The sequence below is a fragment of the Anthonomus grandis genome (genome assembly GCF_022605725.1).
Source record: "Anthonomus grandis grandis chromosome 1 unlocalized genomic scaffold, icAntGran1.3 Chromosome32, whole genome shotgun sequence".
Taxonomy (NCBI): domain Eukaryota; kingdom Metazoa; phylum Arthropoda; class Insecta; order Coleoptera; family Curculionidae; genus Anthonomus; species Anthonomus grandis.
Window position 1 is genome coordinate 249421 of NW_026088427.1, and position 20023 is coordinate 269443.

A 20023-nucleotide genomic window follows, 5' to 3' on the forward strand; every position below is an offset into this window, starting at 1 on the left:
GTGTCTTTGGCATATTTTCATGTCAAATTAAAAATAATGGAACCTACATTAACTTAACCTAAGGCATACCTTAACTCTGTCGTGTAAACCAGGCACCGACTGCATCAAATGGGATGTGGGATGATTTCCGAAATCGCTGCTTACATAACCGATCCTAAGTCTCCCTTTAAGTTCTGGAACGAATCTGTATGGCTGTTTGTGCAGCACGTTTATCTTTTCTAAGCATAAATTGGCGTGTCTTGCCGCAATAGCCTAAAACAATTAATTAAATGGTAAGAGGACAGATTTATCGGGATACTATGTAAGACTGAAAGCAGAAGAATTAAACTTCTTCTTCTCTTTTCAGCTTACGGAAGTGAGTATCCCGATAAACCTAATCCTTTTACTATTATAGAACTTTTCGTGCATACTATCTTTCTTTAAAATTAATTAAATATTTTTTAAATACGGGCATCTGCCCGTCATACCAATACTCAACCGCTCTCACCTTTCTAAACTCGTGTGTCAACGGGTACAACATGGAGTGATGCGGATGCACCGAAGGCAGCCGATTCTTGTCCAACTGATCGGCAACGATGCTGACCAACTTCTTCATCCTAGAATCGTAATCGGACCAATCGCATACGATCTGCAAACAGTGGGCCAAATTGCAATAAGCGTCGGGAAAGTCCGGTTTTAATTTTAGTGCCGTTCGGTAGGACTGGATGGCTTCCGGTATGTTACCGGAATCTTTATGGATACTCGCCAGGTTGCTGTGAGCGTCTGCGAATGCCGGGTTAATTTGAATCGCTCGCGTGTAGCATTGGAGAGCTCCAGCGACGTCTTGCATTTCTTTTAGTGTGTTACCTGTGAGATATAAGTGAGTTTGTAAGATTTGTTGGTAAAAAGTCACTATCTTAAGGTATGTATATAAGATAAATATGTAAATGTAAGGTGTAATACAAGGACAGGCCTACGAAACAAACAGTAACTCTTGCTATTTTAATATTTAAATAACTATACGCAACAGGTGCACAAAAATATAAAGTGAGATGAGCTTAACATTAAGGCAAAGCAATCATATCCTTGTATTCATTCGGAAAGCGTATACATATAAGTCAGGAGAATTACAATTGAAAATAAATCATTTCCAGTCGACCAGATAACTTATTTTCGTAAAATAAGGCTCGTACTATCGGAGCTCTTATGTTGGGCCCAATTCATTAAAATAATTTATGTAGTGGTGCAGCCAAATATAAGCTACTTTATTTGGTGTGATTCTCAGATAGGCTTAATCGATTACAAGTATCTGTATTGAGTATGCGAAATAAGAAATTAAATCAAGTTAGACGCTTGGACGTATGTAAATATTTTTAGAGTCTATTTTTGGGCTCCAAAACGAGGTACAAAAATTAAATTTTCCGAATTTTCAAAGTGCTCTCGTTGGCTTAGTTCTGCTCGAATCCGTTAATCGTTAATCTCAATTTTTAGAATTCCATAAATTTGGGTTATGCCTATATAACTCAATTAAGGCAAGTTACTTCACTTCAGTCCATATGCCAAGAAAATACTAAAAATAGTTTATTGATATCGTTCTGAATCCTTCTTCCTCGAACTTGCTACAAGCCGTACTAATTGAAAACGGCGAGGATTCCCGGACACAATTAACAAATAAATTAAACATCAGCACTATTTTCCTCATTGGGCAAACCATTCCAGGATATTAATATATTGATCTCCTTCTTAAAATTTTGAATATATTTATACTGCATGTTTTAATTACTAAAGACTTTAGAGGTAAAGTATCGCATGGCATTTAATGGTCAGCTAAGTTATTTCCTGTAGTCAAAGCCTTTATTCAAATAATGTAAAAATATTTTCGCTAATTGTGGATGATCCATTTTGAATCATTGAGCATTATTGGTAAACGAGGTCATCGTTATTATTCCCTTGCAATATTGCAGCAAAATGTTTAATTAATTAATTCCGATAAAGGTCTGTTTACAAGAGAGTCTGTTGTCTAGTAGAAAGATATAAATAGAACTATATTGAACCCTGTATATTGTAAAAAAGAAAAGTTGGGAAAGAATTATTAAATATTAGACAAACATGCAAAGTTTAAGAACGTTGTCTATATTGTTGGAAGTCGTAACATTCTAGGAAGCAAAATAAAAAGGCCCGGAATTAGAAGATTTATAGCCAAAGAAAGTATGTTATCATGTGGCGGGACACCACTTAGCTAATAACCCATAAAATTTGGAAGCAAATGGTCTTTAATATTATCAGATCTGCTACAGAGTATGTCAATAGATTTAAAAATAAAAAAAAATACCCTGGTTTCATTTTATGCACCGTCGCCGCATGTCAAAAATCGCAAATAATAATTCGCTTATCAGAAAATTGCCATTTTCGCGCTCGCCTCTCGATTTCTATTTTACGCACAGTTGAATCCAAATAGCGGTGAATTTAAGTTCAAATATTGTATTTTATTTTTATTTCATACATTATACATAAATGTATGCACACGCTAGATAAATAATAATATCGATCAGGCTCGTTTTAATCCTAATACACTTTGACCACAGAAACAGTTTTTATTAAAATTAAATGTAATTTCATCGTGGTCTTATAATCGTCGAAACAGATTCGTTCGCTGTGATGTGGTATTCGAATTAAACAACCTCCTATATTAGTGACACAAAGCAACCACTAATAGAAAATGATATATTAAAATTGATATTAAACAGAATTTTGGATTTTTCATACTTCGTTCTATCAGGAAGTAATTATTTATTCATTTCAATCTTTGGGGTACGAACAAACCATGTCCAAGATGATGATATCACAATTTATATTGGATTAGGATAATTACTTAAAATCTTGCATTTTTATTTTCCAGATGATTAAATAACATATTTCTGTTTACATTAAATCCTACAGATTAAAAATTGGGATTTAAGCTTGCGAATTATATCCCTGGAATCCGGATTCGACGTGCATCAAATCTTCTGAAAACTTGCAAATGCCCGTTTTTTTGGGTGGTCTTTTCTTTTTTTGCCCCAAAAATAGTGTGAGTCCAATTTTAAGGGAGGATTAGGAGGACTTGCCTTTCTGATTTAGTCTGTCTTACGTTTCTGATAAGAAATTTAAAAATCTAGTGACACCATCTAGTTATCCACGAAAAAATTTTTGTCTTTAGCATTTTTTCGATACAATTAACCGTTTTCGAGAATATCTGATAAACGAAAAGGAAACACTATTAAACCCAATTAGCCTATCAAATTGGAAAAAACCAAGTGGGCCACGATTGCTTTAATTTTTTTTTAAATCAAATTAATTGTATCAAAAAAAATTGTAAAAAATGCAATAAACGAAAAATTTTGATTTTTTCATAGCTAACTAGATGGTGTTCAAGATTTTCAAATTTCTTGTCGGAAACCTAAGATATGGGCCATCATAAGGGTAAATCCCCCTGAATCGTTCCCTAAAATTTGATTTACGCCATTTTTGGAAGAGAAAATTTTAAGATCACCCAAAGAAACGGGAACTTGCAAATTTCTAAAAGATTTGACGCATATCTGCAGTCTGTGGTCCAAATAATCGACTTTCTTTAAATAATTTGCGCAGGCTGTAGCTCTAAGGGGTGCATTTTAGAACACACGTATATAGGAACAAAAAGTCTTTATTTGACTCAAATAGTATGCTCTTAAAATATTTGCACCGAATCTTGTAACACCCTGTTTACTACCAAATGTATGTATGCATTCAAATTAAGATTCCAACACGAAGCACAAAAGAGCAAGGTTATTTCTATGAAAAATAATTAATTAAAAAAAAAAAGGATTATATCAAATGTTTAGGTAAGTACTATCAAAAAATAGCAAGTTCCAGACAGAAATGAGACTGATAATAATAAGTTCCTAACTTATCAAAAGTTGACTAAACTTCGAGTAAATTATTAAAACTCGATTATTCTGGTGGCTCATTTACTGGATGTGATGAGAACTGTGAGAATTTTTCTTATTACAAAAATTGACATTGTATTTAAAATGTTAAGAGCGAAACTAATGAAGATAACCATGTGATAGATATACAAATAGAAGATCTAAACGACAGCCTAATACATTACAAAGACGAAATGTTTGTAGACCAAATTAATATAAAAATAAACCTATTGTGTTTTGTGACGAATAATTCAATAGATCATAACATAAGTATAGAAAAAATTATCATAATAAAAAATAAAATTGCAACAAAAGCCTCTTCTGCACTTGTTGACCTCTCTAGATTACCTAAAGTACCTGATATACATTAATAAATATTTAGCATGATTTAAATTATCAAACAGAAAGATTAGACAATTTATGATCAAGTTGTCAGCAATTCAAACAGTCAATAGTATATTAGCCAGAGAGATTCTATTTTTTTATTTATCCAAAAACTCCTAAACGAAGAAACTAAAGATAAACTGAGAGAACGTCATTTATGCTTACATCAACTAATTATAAAATGTAAATGAAAAAAAGGAAAAAAAGAAAAGACAAAGGAAGAGAATAAACAAAAAAGATTAGAAAAGCAACAACAAAATAATAAAGAGAAGACTCAAAAGAGACGACCTATAAAAAACCTGAAAATTTATCAAAAAAACTCTAAAATATGACAGTCTTTCTAACAAATTAGACACATCTAATGATATTATGCCAAATCTGGGTCCACTCCTTGTAAAAACTTTGGTACCCTAATTGATAATAATGGCTCTGATTTACCAAATTTACCAGAACAGTACCTATTTCTATAAATCTCCAGTACCAGACACTTTGAAAACCAATTCTTTTCCAGAAAATCCTGAACTTTCGTTAACGCAATTTTTACCAGAAAACAATATTGTTGTTCTAGGTAGGTATCTCGCTATTGTCCACAAAATATTTGGTGCCAATAATTAGAAATTTTTAGATATTGAACAGATTTTATTAAATTTGGCGAATAAAACATATCTAAATAACCGGTCTTAAATAATTAGGAAAAATTTAACATTATTGGCGTAGTGCTGAATTTATAATTTTAAAAATGCATTTATCAATAACATTACCTTAGAGTGCCAATCGTGGGGTAGTTTAGCCTGTCAATATTACCTGAGGACATTTTTTGAAGTAGACAAAGTGCAAAACTGGTTAATTGGTACAAAGGAGTTTTATGGTTAAATTTACAGGTTATATATTATATAAGTATGTCGTAGCCAGATTACAAAATCTGTCGTTTTATAAACGGCGGCCAGATTGTCAAATATTAATTGTCAACTCATTATTTTGCTATCTGGTTAGCTGACTACGCTGACTGCTTGGCCCGATTATTAAACGCTAAAAAGACATTTCATCGTTCGATATTATGACATTGTGACGAGTGATCCATTTTAGTCTTTTAAAAAACGGCGGCCAGTTTGGTGTGGATTTTCAGGTTGGGCTTTATTCAAGTAGCTTACCGCATGAAACAGTTAAAAGCATTTCGACAGAAGAGGATTTAGAAGATATGATAAAGGAAAATTCGGTAAACAGCTTCGAGAAAAGCGACATTATGGTAAAAAATATTCTAAAACCAGATTCAGAGATCTTTAACATTGATGACATACCAGTTGTCTTGCAGGATATTGTTGTGAGAGAAGAAGAGCCTTGTAATGGGCATCAAAGTATTTCCGAAGTGGTAGTAATAGATCAGGACAATGTCTAAGAGAATAATTATGTGGATGGTAATATTATTTTACAGACGACGCATGAAATAAATCAGGTTGAAGAATTTCCAAGTTTTTTGGGTAATGGGTTAACTTCAGGATCAACAAATTAACTGTATAACCAAAAATGAAAATGTTTTTTAATTAAAAAAAAATGGGGCAAAACGAAAACTGTGCATATCCTGTGATGAAAGCGAAGCGATATGCAATCTTTGTGAAAAAGAAGAATCAATAAAAACACAAAGAACACAATTTACAATCGGCCAAAAACGTGCAGCTGACCAAATGGCCCAAATGACAAAATAAAATTCAAGGATTTGCAAGTGGGGGAGCCTATATCTGTGGAAGTTCCAAAATTTGATAGGGGTCCCCTTGACTCAAAAGGGGTACTAGGAAATATTCTGGATATACAAAATGGGGTATACCAGATAGGTACAGAGCATGGTCGCCTTAATCGATGGTTTTCCAGAGACGAATTAAATCCAGTTGGCAATTCTAACTTTAATCCGTTTGTCACACCAGATGTTAATATCTCTCTAAGGGAAGCAGTTTCTAAGGTTTCGCAAATTGGAGGACAAGGTTTTAAGAAATGTCAGTGCAAACCTAGTAAACTGCAATGCTGCACTAAGAGATGCCTTTGTTTTAAGGCTCGCCGAAAATGTACCAGTAGGTGCCATTTTAGTGGGCCATGTTCCAATAAATGAACTTTTTTTTTCATCAACGCTTATTTTGTTTTTTTTTTAATTTAAGTATGCTTATGTATACATAATACATAATAAGAATATTAAATGTTTATTTATTTTTGTATGTTTAGTGTTTTTTATTAATAAATAATAAATTTTTATTCATACAACTGTCTTATAGCTAACAAGGACAATTTTTTATCTGCTTAGTGCTGTAAATATGTATATTGATATGAATAATTTATATTTTATTAAATACTTTTAAATAGAATTCGTATTTTACAAACCGACTGAAATACTCCACCCGCAAGAATGTTAAACGGTGAAAACATTACCGTTTGACATTCTGGCAAAGTTGTCATGGTCGTTTTATAAAACGCCTAGTCGGAATTGCCCAATTTAGGCAACTAGTTTGCATAGTTGGTCGGTGTTCTGCTTGATGGAAAACGAAATGTATTGGAAAGAACAAATTTTTTTAACACTAATCTGTTTTAATGGAGTGACTGTATGTAACATTTAGTAGTTTTCTCAAATTGAGCTTGTCTTATACTTTCCAGCGCTTAATTGCTTGGTAAAACGGGTTGCCAATAGAGTTACAACTTATAAATGTCAAAATTAGTTCCAATTGTTGCACCTCAAGTAGAGGACCAAAGAATTTCTTCCCGTTAATAATTCTCTATATTTTTGTGTTTTGTGCTCAGTAGAAGCAACTTCTTGCGAAACACTCACTCACCCATATTAGAATAAGCGTCGGCAAAGGTCGGCTGAATCCGGATGGCCTCCTTGTAATGCATGAGTGCCTCGTTTAGTTTTCCTTGCTGTTGTAAAACGGAGGCCAGGTTACTGTGTGCGGCCGCGAACTCCGGGAAAACTTCGAGGGCTTTTAAGTAGAGGCGAGTGGCCTCTTCTATGAAGCCCTGTTCCCGCTTGATGTTCGCCAAATTGTTCAGGGAATCCGCGTGGCTCGGGCATAGTCTTAGGGCCGTGTTGTAACAGTCTTCCGCTTCTGATACCTAAAGATGAACATTTCATTGTTAGGGATCATGTCAACAAGTCAAATCAGTTAGGGATATCTTAAACTACCCAGTTTTTAGCCATAATACTATAGATAATGATTTGGGCCCTAGATAACATCGGAATGCATTAAATCTGCCAAAAAAATATGGGACAAGGACCGTATGCAACTACCGCACAATATCACTGATCACACATTGCAGGAACATATTAGCAAGGTTAAAAGCATTTCTATTACCTAAAATTCCGGAAGAACAACCAGGTTTCGTCCCAGGACGCGGCAGTAGAGACCAAATATTGAGCATAAGACATATCATGGGAAAAATCCAGGGAATTTAACATCACGCCATTCTTGTGCTTTATCGGTTATAGCAAAGCCTTTAACCTGGGTAAAATGGAGGTTAAGTTGAGGGGAGTTCTATTTCAAATGGGAGTGCCATTCCATCTGATTCTACTTATTAGAAATCTGTATAAAGATGGCTGCACTCGGGTCAGAGTAAACTGGAGGGAACTAACTGGGAATTTATGTGTTACTAAGGCAATGAGGCAAAGCTTCATGCCGAGTCCAATACTATTCAATATATACGAAGAATTGGTGGAAGGAAGATTTAAATCTGAGATATGCAGATAACAACGAATATTGCCGTCGTAAGTCAGCTTGTGTAGATGGGATCTGCAATAATCAATACTGGCGAATACACTGAGAAAATTAAACGCAGAAAGTGTAAAAGTGCAAGTAGAATAATCTGTGGAAAAATTTAAAAGATCCTTAAACTGGATAAACAAACCTTGGAAAAAACTCCTTTCTAGGAAAAGGCTAAGGGTGGCTTCATTTTCTAAAAAAAGTTTTTTTTTAATTCCAAGCAGTTAAAAACGCATTTTTAAGCCTACGAACTAGGGTCAATAAAGGTCATTAGCTTCAAAGGTTCTATTGCAATCACTTAAAACCTTTAACAAAGCTTGTAGAGCAACGTTTTTTTAATAGTTGATTTCATTCATCTACGTTCATAGTAGTTCCCGAGAAATTTGAACTTCTGGGACGCCTAGGCGTTAAAATTAAATTATTCAGACTAGGGGTTAATGGAGATCAATAGTTTCGGAGGTTCTATTCCAATAACTTTAAATCCTTAAGAAAGTTTACGAAACTATGTTTTCGTAATACTCTACTGTTGATTTCATTTATCTACGTTCGGTAGTTCCTGAGAAATTTGAATTTTTGAGACGCCTAGGCTTTAAAATCAACTATTCGAATTAGGGGTCAATAAACGTCAATATCTTCAATGGTTCTACTCCAATCACTTAAAACCCTTAACAAAGTTTGTTAAGCAATGTTTTCATAATACCCCACTATTGATTTCATTCATCTACGTCTAGTAGTTCCTGAGAAAATTGAATGTTTGGGACACCTAGGCTTTAAAATCAAATTATTCGATCTAGGGGTAATGAAGGTCGATAGCTTCAGAGGTTCTATTCCAAAGTCCTTAAGAGAGTTTATAAAACAATATTATCTTAATACTTTACTGATGATTTAATTTATCTAGGACCAGTAATTTCTAAAAAAAAAATTCATTTACAAGAAACTTTGGCCTGAAAATCAAGTTATTCGAACTAGGGGTAAATAAAGGTCAAAGGCTTCCAAGGTTGTATTCCAATCACTTAAAACCCTTAACAAAGTTTGTAGAGCAACGTTTTCTTAATACCCGACTGTTTATTTCATTCATCTACACATAGTAGTCCTTGAGAAATTAAAATTTTTGGCACCCCAGGTAAGGCACTTAACTTAAAGCAGTATATGACTATAATGTGGCAAATTTTTCTTTTATTCGAACCAGTAAACGCTACAGCGATGTATGAAGAAAAACAACTCAAAGCAGCAACAATGAATACTTGCGTTGTAAGGTATTATAAGTTGCCAAACATATATGTAATATTTAATAAAAATATAATAAAATGACATAAAGGCAAATACATATTACTTGGGTATTGATCAGGCCTAGCGAAAAGAATCAAAATTGGAACAAATTTCTAACCAGATAACAGCCCTTTAGGATCTTATTGGATCAATGTAATTTAATATAAAGGATGTCAATTTGAGAACTTTAATTGCCAAAATAAGACAGTTAATAAACCTAAATTTGTACAAATGTTTTAGAGGTAGGGAGAAGAATAACTACCAAATTTTAGTCCCTCTTGGGCTCTATGCTTCCCAACACCTAAATCTTAAATGACACTACTCGATTTGTGATACATTAAATTAAAAGTCGTTTTAAGTATATAATAATATATGTTTTTACTATAGTAGGGTCAAAAGAAATAAAATTTGTAAAAATGCTTTTTTATTAAATGAAATGCTTGCTCAAAATGGATTTAATTTCCAGTTCATGCAATAGATGCGCATTCTGTTGCAATTCGTTGTCGAAAATCATCGAGGGATCTGGTTGTGTTTTAAATGCAACAGTTTGCAATTGACCTACTCAGAGAAAAAAATCGAGGGAGTGTTAGATCTGATGATCTTGGCGGACATTCTATTGGACATCTTCCAATCCACTGATATACAAATGTAAATATTGTCTTACAAGAGGAACATACTGAGGTGGCGCTTCATTTCTTGAAAAGGTAATAGATTTTCATTTACTATTACGATTTCACTGATTTTCTATTCATTCAACTATAAGAGGATGAATGGTATCGACAGTAAGTTTTGCTATTAAGGTTAACCATTAATAAAAGCTTAATAGTAGCATCACCCAATATTTCTGGTCATACATTTATTTTTTCTGAGCGTGTTCTTTCCTGGAAACATGGAGGTTTTCGTTACATCAGTATCTACAGTTGTTTATTAACTGTAACATTAGAAAAAAACTACATTCAGGAGTAAATCTGTCACAGAATTGAATTCTAAAATCTACACCATGTCTAAGATCGGACTAGTAAACAATAAATAAAACGTTAAAGTTCGTTTAAAATTATGTTAAATTAACCGTTTATAATCGTATTGAAAAACAATACAGTACAAACTGAAATAGTTAATGTTTATTTAACATAACTAGAATCTGACCCATATTTAATTTAAATTGTACTTTTTTTAAACCAAATCAAATTTTTTAAAAATGTCCAAATGAATACCCCCTGTATTTGAAATAGCGTTTTGCAGATGATACTGATTTGGTGGTTGAAGCTCATTTCCAAATTTTCATAAATATTTGTATTTATTTAAAATTCAGTATTAAAATTGAATGGAAATATAAAAAAAAATGCACAATTAAAAAGTGTTTTAATTTTAGTAGGGCTTCAAGGTATTTGCAAAAAAATATCACGTGGCTGAATTTATTCTGGGATATAAATGAATATTTCAGCAAGAAAATTAAAAAGCAGATAAGGTAAAACGTTGAATATATTAATAATAACTCTTATAATAAAAATAATTTAAAGTCTGGCGTTCAAAAAGTATTGACATTTGATAAGCAACAAGTATACCGGACTATATCATATAGTCAATCTGTTTTTATGACCACGACTAAGTCTTACCGAATTGTTAAACAAAAAGCACATAATTAGAGAATCGAAACAAACTGATCACCGGTGAACGATTAAAAATAAATCCAACGATGCACATTATAAGATATGACGCAATTAAAATGACAATAACCCTCTTCCTACTTAACCTTGTATCGCATAAGCTGCAATTACCGTACCATAATAACGTGTTTGTTTTACCATAATTATTATATTGGGTAAACTGTAAAGAAACCAATGAAAATATCGGAAAATTACGTTTTTCACTTGTTTGTTAAAAGTTTATAACGATAAGTGAAAACGCCCTCAGGTTGGATATTTCACGCGATTCAACTGAACATGCAGTAAATGATCTATATTCTTACCAACAGGTAACAGGCACGTTCAAACTGAGGTATGATCAATATACTCTAGTTTATAAATAAAGTGAAAATTTTAACAAGTTGGAAGATTCACGCAATTTAAATGCACTAAATTATTTATATTCTGTTCACAGGTAGCAAGTACTTATCTACTCAAGCCTTCGCTAGTAACAGAAGTCAATTTAAATTGGGAAATGGTCAATTTACTAGACTTCGAATCGATAAGACTATAAAAATTGCAAATAAGTCAAATTATTACTACTCTTATGACTATTTTCTGAATAAAAAGTAATGATATAATACGTCAAATCTGATTGCTAGTACCCGCTTTATTCCTCGAGGCATTTTTCATTAAAAGTTCAGTCCAGACAGAAAAGAAAGGCACGTGCACTTTTTCCTTCGGCATGAATTATTAAATTACCAGAAAAAAGAAATATCACGACCAGACGGAAAAGTTGAGAGCTGTGAAAGACGAAACATTTACTAAGAAAGTATTGATTTGGGACCACGCTATTTCCGGGCTAACTTTTCAGGCAATACATCTCATCGACTCACTTAAAGGTTTTTATAGCTTGCTCAACTGATACATTTATTTCCAAGGGTTATCTAAACAAACAAGAATATTTATGCTTACTCTAGGCATGTTTGTAATAAGCAACACTCTCACTAAAAAATTGTTAAAATACAACTTACTAAGATAATTTATAGACTGACCGTAGCGAGGTTAGAAACCAAAACAACGAATCCGTTACATGTGTTACAGCTAAATTTTGATTTATCAATTGGCAAAAAGTTTACCTACGTACGAATACATGCATGACGATTTATCAGGAAAGCATTAGTCAAACCTTTTAGCTTTTATTGTACAAAAAGTGTCTATTTTTATTATTTAAAGGTTTATGCGACTCGTCAGCTTATATGAACATTTTCAATCAATAAACTGTAATGGAATTAATCTCTTATTTTTGGTTTTACTTGACCATAAGTTAAGTGGTTATTTTTTTATTCAAAACTATTGCATTATTAGATTTAGGACGTATGTATAAGAAACATAAATGGGCTAGTTGCATGTCCCAACTAATTAAAGTACATAGTTCCATATTTCGGTCATTTCTATGATTGGGGGGTTGAATTTCTAAACAGACAGGACAAGTTTACCCATAACTGATTGGAAAAACAGAGGCTACAAGTTGTATGAACCCAAAAAAATTAATATCAAAGTATCGTGACCAACCTATTGTGTGTGTCATAAATGAGGTTTGGGGACAAACAACAAAAGAGATTTATTTGTTTTTTATTTGTCTCGAATCATATTTAGTTTATCTTCAGGGCTCTTTAATAATAGCAATGGTTGTTTACGTTTTGTCCCATTCATTAATTGCAAAATCAAGATTTTTTCCCCAATTTGATATAAAAAAAAACTTTAGGATATTTATTGTAGACGATTTGGAACTTTTTTGAATTTTTCTAGTAGGAAGAGATTATTAGGCCCAATGGTGTCTTAAGGAACTACATGTCGAATAATTTTTTAAAAAATATACATTTTTTTTTGCACATATAGGCCTAGAGTAGAAATGCCTAGGTAAATAGGTAAATGAAACCCCCTATAAATGGCCTCCCTCCCATTCTCCAGATTTGACTCCTATGGATTTTTCTTTATATAATTGTTTGTCATGAAAGAGAAAGGCTTGGCACCGTCTTCCTTACAGTACTTCAGCAAGTTTGCTTAGACGATGTCTAATGCTTGAATTAAAAAAAACTTCTATATCGATTTAAATGATTATTTCAATCATAATAGAAGAAACCTTGAGGGAATCTTACAAAGCACCTCAGTTTAATCAAGATATTAGCTTTTTCTTCAATGATAACGGAAAATGTTAATCACACTCCATGAATCACAATACATTTGACTCTAAGACTCAAATTAGAAACTACCAAGGAATTTTTATTAGGTTGAAGAATCACCAGCTATTATCATTTTGGCCAATTTCTCGTTGTAAGCTATATTGTGAAGGCTGTTTTATGTCAACGCAGACTATACCTCCCTTCATTTTCATTAGAAAACAAGATAATTTTAATGGTTTCTTGAATTGCAACAGAGAATGACATATATTACTATGCACATTACTCTAAGCAGCGAAAATTAAGAAACTTAAGATTCTACATAGTCCAGGCGTTCCTGTAAATATCAAATACCGCATCTCCTATTATATTTGTTTAGTAAAGTATTAAAGATTCAAAAGATTCTCTGTAGACTCCTGTAATCAACTCCTAGTACCCCTTTATCAATTTCAATTGTCTCTTTTGTTGTAGTACTAACAATCAAGGAATTCCACCAAACACTTGATTCTCTCCACAAGAAATATATTCTTAGGAGAAATATGATACATCTTCCTATAATAAAAATTCAAATGCCTCTCCCTGTAGTTTTTCAATCAAAGGTTGAAGCAAACCACAAATTCTCTGTCTATGAAGTGCTCACCTAATATTTATTATATTTGTCACAGAGTGGTTATTGTTGTTCTTTAACATTCTAAGATCTAAGCATTAGAAATCAATAAGATCCTCAAAAGAGAAGGATTTTCTAAGTCAGCAGTCTACTATTTTATCTTCTACTACATGTATTGATTTTAATGTACAAAAAGCCTTAGGGATTTCTAATGAATGACATCATAATCACCAGCAATATTTAATATAGGCACTCAAGTAATGGATTTTAATGAGTCCATGTCTTTTATGAATAGGAATTAATTTTTTATATTATTAATTAGAGTAATTTTCGACTTTTTTCAGGCTTTGGCCTTCTAGAGATTGACAATATTGTTCCACATTTTTTTAAATGTTTAAAGTAATTTTCTATTTTATTCCAGGCATTTGGAACAAGTCAACCAATAGACTAACGAAAGTTTTCTTACATGTTGCCACTATTCTATGTTTTACAAAAGCTTTTGGAGTATGTATTTTTCGATGTCTTTCAGGCATTTTACGTAATTTTCCTCTTCCAAGGATTGGAAATATTGTTTGAAATTCTGAAGACGTTTTCCATTTTATTCCAGGTATTTAAAAGAAGTTTTCATACTGTTCTCCACTACTGTATGGAACACATAATAAGCTAAATAAAAAAAGGTATTAACATAAAAGTGGATATATTGCGTGAAGGAATGGCAACACCTCGAAACCTTGACTGTTGAATGAAAACGAAACGGGGACCATTAAAAATAGATTTGCTAATGGATGTTTGGACCCATATCCAAAACAACGGAAATGCCTATGTTTGCTCCCCCACACACGCTTTTCAGGAAACGAGAGCCAATGTGGTAAGTGAATTTATGCGTTTCCAGGAGAGTTGGTGAAATTAGTACATATTTGAAAATCCAAAATATTGCTCCGAACGTAATAAATTGCAAATTTTTCGTTTTTATTATCGTGTTTCGTCCGAAACGCAATCGGTATGCTATGCAGTTTCAATTTTACAATTTCGATTGAACAGAGGAACCGTAATTGTTTTAGGAAATTGATACGTCCCGATTAAAACCGGAATAATCTATTTAATTGTATACTTGTAGTTATACACCCATTTTTTTCAGTATCCCAAACGATTTCATTAAACTAAATAATGAATATTCAGCTCAAATGCACTTACGAGGACACATTTTCTTTCACCTTCATAATAAATTATATTCGCACTATTTAATATTCACACGCGGTGCGGCAGAAATAAATTGAGTTCTCTTGCTGAACACAAAAATCCATTTAGTGTGATATGCATTCGTTATGTAAATTATGTCAAATATTTTTTTTCGCAAATGAGATTTTGCTTTGTTAAAATCCAGTCTGGTCCGAATTGTAACGAACTGTCGGTTTTAAGGAGTCATTTTCAGTGTTAGGAACTCCATTAACTCTATAACATTCGAATTCTAAATAACGAGCTCTAATCTAGCTTGAACGAAATGTTTCTCTTCACCATCTTCAACCTGAGATACGATAGCTCTTTAACCCCTGTCAGAACTCATGTTCTGTCTCAAGTTATTCTTCGTTTATCTGGAAGAGGAGATGGTGCACTTAATCATGGACCAAAAGGTCCTTAATCGTTTTTTATCCATGCGAAAAACTGAATCCATTCCAAATCGACGATCACAACTGTTCAAAAGGTGTGGTACTTCTTTTGATCGATCACCATCCATAAACTGGTGGTCGCCTTCTGTGTGAACATCGAACTGGTCACTTTCAAGATTAAAATTTGATTGTTTAAGAACTGAAGAACTGTGGGAACTGTACAAATCCTGTAGGTTTCAGACATTAGTATCGGGATTATCCTGAGGAACGGAGAGAACCTCAAGGCATGGCTGCTGGTATTATTTAGCAAAAAAGGGCAGTAGCAGCTGCAGACCATATTGACTGGATTCTTTGTTATATTGTTTGCAGGCTGTATGTACCTGATTTTTGGAAGTTCTTCATCGGGGTGTCACCACATATTTTAAAAATTGTTCCTTAATCGCCCTCTTTAAAGCTTCCTCCTATTTGCTTCTCCTGCTTCCTGATCAGACTATTCTTCAGCATGTTTAGAATGCTTTCTTAGCGGAAAATAAAGCGTTTTTTTCGGTGATGCATTCAGATGCTATTTATTCCGTTTAATAATAAAAACATTATTCCAGGCAATTGATTTCATTGAACTTGGATGCTCTATGTAAACAAACAAACAAAAAACAATGTCACGGGCTCATAAGCAAATTTTATAAGCAGGGCATCATCAGCCCTACAAACAATTAAAAGGGGTGTTTAATATACAACCATTTGCAAAATAAAATAAAATTTCCTTAGGACCTACACGTACACTGTAAAACGAACAACAATAATAAACAAAATAGTTGTGTGGTCTCTTGGAGAAAAAATGGATGAGGATTTTATATTTGATGCTCTATGTATATCAATCAAGTACCTGGAAAAAACAAAAACATTCTTCAAAGCAATTGAATTCAACTTAATCATATTCATTCAACTTAGCCATAGTATTAATTTAGGCACAAATGATGGCCAAAGATCAGGACAGTCTTCGGGTCAGCAATTGCAGCTCTTTAATCCTCAAAGCTCCAGAACCAAAAAGATCAACATCCCAAGAACTTCTACCGATATATACTGATTAATATCTAACAGGCGATTGAGTTGATTATAGCGGGCGGATTACACCCAACTGCCTGGAAGAAATAAGAACATTCTTCCAGGCAATTTAATTACTACCAGGAGTACCAGATATGAACTTAGACAAATGATCCATTGAAACATTGCTAATCAAAACAGTCTTTGCCAATGCACAAAAATTCTTTGTAGAGTGAGTACATTCAGCCAGAGTGTATATCTATTAAGGTTCTACAGATAAGTGACCTTACATGCTCTACAGATAGGTGTGTAAAGCATGACTAAAGTAAGGACCTCAAAGAATCGACATCATTTGATCGAAAGTCCAAACTCGACTAGATTTTGGACCCAAGTGACTTACGACCATAAAATAAATTTGCGAGGAAAGAAAAACGTTGAATCTATAAGGCCGACTAATCATGAACCTCCTTAGCACGATACCAACTGAGATAGATATCCACCATGTTTTTTATTCGCTGTAATGGGAAGGTTGTTGGTACTTCCCAGGTTTTCTACACATTAATCAGGAGTGGTTCTAATACAACTGTACTCTTGTGTTACATTATATTGCATTTATATGTTGAGAAAGTAAAGATTTATAAAACAGAAAATGACAAAATAGAGAAGGAAGGAATTCTTTTTGGAAGGCTCCCAATTGTACCTTCAGGGTGGTTAAGACCTTTCTCTTTTTTTTTTGTTATTCGCGTTATAATCATTTAGATTGGATCAACAGTAGTAAAGCCTCGGGGGGTCGACCCGAAACTCCAAACCAGATATCTTTGGACCCAAGTGACTTACGAGCATAGGGTTTTGAGGCAAGAAAACGTTGAATCTACACACTTAACTGATAATGGGTCATTCCGGATACCAGATGAGATATCCATTATTTTTGTTATTCGCTTAGCATTCAATCTCTAACAAAATAAGTAGGTACCACCATTGGGAATTTTCAAGGGATATTGTATTATTTTCTAACAAACAAGTGCTTATGACAGAAAATTTGTAGCATCTTTCACTTCCTGTAGGCTTTTTCAAGGCATCCAACTTGTCATTAATTTTCAAATGTGTACCTTCCTTGGCTATTAAGTGATTTGTCCAATACTGTATATTAACGGTCCTTGATTGACCACATACCGAACGAATTAATGAAATTCTTTTACCTGTCCTTTCTCCTTAAGGGCATTGGCCAAATTACAATAGGCATCCGGGAAATTTGGCTGCAATTCAATGGCTCTCTTGTATGTGTCGATGGCCAGATCGATGAGTCCTTGCTCGTAGTAGACGCATGCCAAGTTTCCGTGTACCACCGCATTATTCGGGGATAGGTTGAGGGCCCTAAGATAAGCCGCTACCGCCCTAAATTAAAAAGAAAAAAATCGTATCATGTGTATTTAATTAAAACATTCATTCTAATAAACTAGTGATAACTTTGGTTCATTTGACTTGCAAATAATCAAGAAATTCCTGCTGCTCTCAAATCCAGACCTGCATGCATAATACAATGTTTCCTTTATCGCTAAAGCCCTTCAAATGAAAATTACAAATTGAAAACAGCATAATAAAAAATTGTTTATCATATGTCTACTAGTCAACATGTTCTATATTCTTGGGACGCATGACGTCAACGCGAGAATATTAAAGGATACAGTTATAATATCCGGAACGGAAAAGTTTTGTCATCGACTTTATTTTTAGCTCTCTGGGAATATGAGCTTAACAAATTTAATCCGGTTAATTCGATTTGTACGTACTTAAATCGGGTCGTAAATCAGAGCAACGATTAGCTACATAGTTAATTTTCCACTTTACTAACGATTCTCCAAAAGTTTTCGAGTTTAATTAGTAGTTAAATTAAATTAATTTTTTTGATTAATAGATGTTACTTTGTTTGTTCACTATCATATTCTGGTATCAGCTTGTGAGAGTTTGCAAATGAGAAGAATAACGGTTTTTTTGTAATGGAACTTAACAATACTACTGCTTCTCGAACAAAAGAAATCAAAAGATGGTTGTGATGCAACTGATACTCAGGATCAATATTCTTCCAGGTGAATTTTTAGTGGAAGCTTGTAGGAATTAAAAGTTTACTAGATTGTCACTATAATGAATATTTGATTCACTAATATTGCAAGCTGTTGAGAACACCCCTCTGCAACCTTAGTGTGATGGAATATCAAATTTTCTTGTCAAGAAATAGATTTTCCATTCATGAGTCTACTGGAAGATAAAAGTTTGGGTTACATAGGTATTTTCAAAAAAAATCATTTACATTCATCAAGAAACTTGGATTCCAAGTTGTCAAGATCGACTCTCTGCAACATTAGTTTGATGGGATACTGAGAAAATCCAACGCAATATTTTGAATATTGGAGTTACTTCTAGAAATGTATCTGGAAGATCAAGCCATAGGTTAAAAAGGTATTTACAGAGAAATTAAACCAATTTTTTAAATATTTGGAGTTAATTCACTGGAGTACCTGCAAATCAGATATTTTACATGATCGATTAAGCAGTTTACAATTTGCTTAAAAAGATATGGTTAGAAGACATGAACGAACATAGAAATATAGAGTAAGCATTATAAATAATATGGGATGAGACAACAGTGAGGTTTTTATGTTGAAAATCGGACACCTATAGCTTTCCTTCCTTCTATTTAAAGGCAAAATGAGACACGTAGTTATTTTCAATTTCGTTTACAGGATATTGATATTTAAAACCTACTCCTTAGGGTTCAAGGTTGCAAAGTTAGAATAAACTATAAAATCTATTACAAAATGTGTTTTTTTAATTCAATTTATGATTATAGTAAGAAAGTATGACGAAATTTGCGTCATCATCAAGCAATAAGCCAGTTAGATCAATTTTATGACATTATTTCAAAAAGCATCATAAAATATGAGCCACTTTTACGATCCATGAATTTTATTGTCTAATGGAAATGTTTGTATGTAAATATGTGTATATTTGTAACAGAAACTGTTATGTGTAATTGTAATGCTACTGATAATAAGGTTAACATTTCCCCGATTATCCTGCATACTTTTTCGAAAAGTGACTTAAAACTAAAATTGCGTTACAGACGATCATCACACGTTAACCAAGAATATTTTGCTATTTTAGACGCATACCCCAACCTGTATACTGTATATGAACCTTATGTCTGCGTTATGTTGGGATTCTGCGCATAGCGTACAGACTTACGCAAACGATTTAACTATGCAGATAATCATGTTTTAATGTTATAGTTTTATTGATACTGACATTCTTAGAAATAAGGCAAATAAAAGAAACAGATAAGATGGACGAAAATCATTAAAAACAGTGGTACGTATAAGTTACTATATTTAGAAAAGAACATAATTTTAATGGTGCTCTCGAGGTAATTATAGTTATTTAAGAATTATGCCAAGTTGTTCAAGTAAGTCATCTATGATTTATTCCAGGAAGCTGAAAAGTTACTGTTGCGCAAGTGTTGCACTGCTATATTTTTCCTTTCTCGTGTTAATCATTGATTACCCGACCTGTATACTGTACATATGGGGGACGGAACTTCTCTCTAAGAGTTGGAAAATGTCAGATCTACGGTATATTGGCTGTGATTTAAA

At 33.2% G+C, this 20023-nt stretch overlaps 1 protein-coding gene across 5 annotated transcripts in view; it reads right to left on the reverse strand.

Annotated features, from left to right (window-relative positions):
* LOC126749383 (UDP-N-acetylglucosamine--peptide N-acetylglucosaminyltransferase 110 kDa subunit-like) overlaps positions 1 to 20023 on the reverse strand; it is a 92628-nt gene that overhangs the window by 21006 nt on the left and 51599 nt on the right. For all 5 annotated transcript variants that reach the window (XM_050459051.1, XM_050459052.1, XM_050459053.1 and 2 more), the window contains 4 exons: positions 17576 to 17771; positions 7121 to 7400; positions 488 to 846; positions 70 to 252 (listed from right to left, as the gene is read on the reverse strand). In XM_050459051.1, the coding sequence (XP_050315008.1) occupies positions 70 to 252; positions 488 to 846; positions 7121 to 7400; positions 17576 to 17771 (1018 nt within the window). The remainder of the gene's footprint in view (positions 1 to 69; positions 253 to 487; positions 847 to 7120; positions 7401 to 17575; positions 17772 to 20023) is intronic.